At 40.6% G+C, this 3,889-nt stretch overlaps 1 protein-coding gene across 1 annotated transcript; it reads right to left on the bottom strand.

The window, feature by feature from the left end:
• Positions 1-204: 204 nt before the first annotated feature.
• Positions 205-3,445, bottom strand: IL17A (interleukin 17A). The gene is made up of 3 exons (XM_006931816.3): positions 3,311-3,445; positions 1,982-2,184; positions 205-508 (listed from the first exon to the last, which is right to left on the bottom strand). Exons 1-3 carry the CDS (start codon positions 3,335-3,337, stop codon positions 271-273), a joined length of 468 nt encoding a protein of 155 aa, XP_006931878.1. The 5' UTR covers positions 3,338-3,445; the 3' UTR covers positions 205-270.
• Positions 3,446-3,889: the final 444 nt, after the last annotated feature.

The following is a 3,889-nucleotide window of genomic DNA, read 5'->3' as shown; positions in this document are numbered from 1 at the left end:
TCTATTAAATACACAAATAACTTAAAGCCCTTAGAAAAGCAAACAAAAAGTAAATTGTTACTCAGTCAAAACTCCCATCTTTAGGGAGAGGGAATGATCGTTCAGATTCTATCTCTGGACAAAAGTGTTACCTCTGAAACTTCAATGGATGAACTAGTTTAAGTTTTGCTCTTTCGGCAAATTTCCCTCATGAGTTTGGTCAGAAATGGGGCTGGGTCTACTCCCCAGAAAGCCTAACTAGTCTGGGAGCTGGGGCTAGACAGGAAACTCTTATACCACGTGGCGAACAATGGGGGTGACACAGGTGCAGCCCACAGTCACCAGCATCTTCTCCAGCCGGAAGGAGTGGGGACAGTGCCGAGACTCCCTTCGCAGAACCAAGATCTCCTGCTGGATGGGGACGGAGTTCATGTGGTGGTCTTCCTTCCCTTCAGTATTGACACAGCCCCAGTGGAGGCACTTGGCCTCCCAGATCACAGAAGGGTATCTCTCAGGGTCCTCATTCCGGCTGCAGGGAGACAAATGCAAGGAAGAAAGTGAATACCTGGTAAAGCAGCAGGAAGGAAATCAACTAGGGATAGACAAAGGGAGGCAAATTCACAAGGTGACAAATTACAGGCACTGCAAATTCCCTGAGTGCTGCCAGTCTGAAAAAACAGTTTGGGGAAAAGTTAGATTTTTAAGCACGTGAAATGTTAAGGAATAGCATGATCAGTGTTTCCCAGTTTCTTTGAAGAATGAACCAAATAAGATAGTCTGAGACTGCAGAAAGGATTTAAGTTTGATATAAAGGATGATTTCTTAAGGTGAATCTGATAGACAAAGACCAACGGAATCATTTAGAAATAAGATAGCCATTAATCTCACTTCATGAAGTCTATCTTTGAAACAGGGAAGGCATCAAAATTTTATCTGACAGCACAGTCATGGAACAGAATCCAGAGCTAACTTGAAGGGCTGGAAACAAAAGCTGAAGCCCCTCTAAACTCTTCTCCCCCTCTCTCCTCTAGCTGAGTGAATGACCTGCTTTGACTTTTGAACTATTCTTAGTAATGGGAGGAGGAGAAACCCCACAGTCAGGTGAATCTATAGGCACCATGTAACTGAGGCTTATTTGCATAAAATCAAATCACTAAAAAACATTTTGTATCTAATCTTTATGGGGTCAAATATTAGATGTACTAAAGATCAGCAAATATAGGTCTATTGGTGATGTAAAACAAAACTATCTAACTCAAAAAGGGGTGGAAATACCCACCATGTTACTTCCCCCACTGGGATTCAAACTATCTTAACCCATTGCTAATATGACCAAAAAAAAAGGAAAAAAAAGGTACAAAAATCCAAGTTAATTACTAGTAATTTCCAACCAATCATTTAAATGGTAGTTCTGGTAAAAAGAATTTAAGCATTAATTTTCTATGATACATTTCTATTTTTTAAAATAAATAAACAATAGGGGCACCTGGGTGGCTCAGTTGGTTAAGCGTCCGACTTCGGCCCAGGTCATGATCTCACAGTTCGTGGGTTCAAGCCCCACATCAGACTCTGTGCTGACAGCTCAGAGCCTGGAGCCTGTTTCAGATTCTGTGCCTCCCTCTCTCTCTGCCCCTCCCCCACTAGCACTCTGTCTCCCCCTGTCTCAAAAATAAATAAACATTAAAAAAAATTTTTTTAAATAAATAAACAATAGACTTAGGGTGTCCTAAATATTAGAATAAGGACCGCCATTAATTTGGGTGGGTTTTTGGTGTCAGTGACAATGAAATCTAATGGATAGGTGTTCTCTGGGAGAGGTGGTCCTGCGCTCTGTCAAAGAAGTCTATATAGAATGTCATTTGAGAATCGTTGCTTTGCACAATGGCCCTTCCAAATCTGACTCATGATTCTAAGTAAAATCATCCTCAAGGTGATTTAACTGGCAGTCTGATGCATAAAAGATAGAACAATACAGAGATTTTTATCTGGCGCCATTACGTACTGCAGGCTCCATGGTGAAGTGGATCGGCGGTAGTAATCCAAGGGCCTTCTGGAACTTTTATTCCCGTTAAGAATATTCACGTTGACCTTCACATGCTGAGGAAAATTCTTGTCCTCGGTAGTTGGGCATCCTGGATTTTGTGGGAATGCTATTCCTGTCCTCACTATAGCCATCAGACAGAGCAGCAGCAGCAGTGATGGGAACTGAATGGGAAAGAAGAGAGAGGTGGATAGCATGAGAGAGATTGGATTAGCATGTGGTTTTTGTTAACAAATTGTGATGATTATTGTGTTCCTAATCATAGAGAGCATACTATGTTCTAGGACAATCTATAATAAATTTTCAGGTCAGTCAGATGAAAAACTGGTATTATGACCAAAGGTTAAGGTTAAGACCATGGAGTGTTTACCAGTCTTGAACAGTCTTCCTTGGACTCAGAAGAGACACATGTTTTTACTGATTGGCAGTAATTTTAGTAAAAAATGGCAAGTCATCACGCTGTTGGTACATGCATCTCTGTCAGGTCACTGGGGTAATAATGGCCTTGATTTTCTGGGAGGAAATTGTCTCCTGAATGATGGTTCTCTGTCCTAGCATTCTGTGAAATCCTATGTGAAGTCAAATGTTCCCCTTAAAAGAAAGGGCTGTAGAAAAATGTGTGTGGTATCAGTATTCACCTGAGAAATGCTGGGCAGAGACATTCAACCCCAAACTGGCCCCCGCTCCCCCTTACGTTTTCTTATGTATATTTTCCAGTTTTTCTAAATGTACGTATATTGATTCTGTAATCAAGTTGGGTTTCAAAAGATGCTTTAAGTTAAATATTTCAAAAATATAAAGACTATTTGCTCTGAACCATAGTAACATGTGTCTCTATTAGAATAGATAGGTTTGGTGTATGAGACTATGGTGTAATAACAGGATAATGGGAAGGAAATTCAGTCCTGCAACTAATTAAATCCTCAAGGATGGCCTTCCATTTTATTTTGGAATAAGAAAAATGCTGTGGCAGAATTCTATCAAATCCCTTGTACTGAGAAAAGCAGATTTATAATAAACATTCCTTCTCACCACACAGCATCATGTGACACTTCTCATGTGGTTTAGCCCCAATCTAGCTATCTTTCAGTTTTAATCTCATCTTTCAAACTGATGTGTATCACTCCTTGAAAATGCTATAAAGTGGATGAGTATCTACCAAAGCTTTCATTTCCTATCCCATATATGCAGTATATCTCCATGGTTAGATTCCAGAATTTCATGGCTGCATTCCAGAAATATTATCTGGTCCAAATAAGCAAGAGCATTGTATGTCAGTGCAGGACTCACCATGGATGAAGTTGTCCCAGGAGCCATTGTAGTTTCTTCCACCTAGCTGGAGAAGGATGAGATTGTGCCTGCTGGGAGATGGACAAAATGTAGCGCGAGCTTCTCCCTTTTTATAGGACTTTGCTCCTCTGTGGTCACCTACGTTGGTGTGTTGAAATGGGTTCAAGGGTGACACCATTTTAGTGAAAAGTTCCATCCTCAAATGAGGTCAGAGAAGAACCTCCCCTTCATGACGGGTAATATCTACCTCAGAAGGAAAACGGAAGGGCAAAAATTCATGTTTCGAAAGATTCATGTCTTCTCTTCGGTCTTCAAGGAACTGTTACTTGTCAGAAGCTGAGCAAAGATGCTTTACTTATGAGCTGATATCATTTATTTATGGCCATATGTGAAGCTGCCGTAAGAGCTATGCTTTATTTTAATGGCTCATGGGAAAATAAATGTTTGACACAACGTTCAAGACTTCTGGTATCACGTACCTTGCTTTCCCATTTGATAATTCCTTTCCTCACCAGATTCACTGCCAGATATTGTGGAGGCCATTGTAGAAACTACTCAAGGTCTCACCATACAAACAAA

The sequence above is a fragment of the Felis catus genome, chromosome B2, assembly GCF_018350175.1.
Source record: "Felis catus isolate Fca126 chromosome B2, F.catus_Fca126_mat1.0, whole genome shotgun sequence".
Taxonomy (NCBI): Eukaryota; Metazoa; Chordata; class Mammalia; order Carnivora; family Felidae; genus Felis; species Felis catus.
Note: the sequence above shows the minus strand (reverse complement) of the source record. Positions and strands in the feature narration are given on the sequence as shown.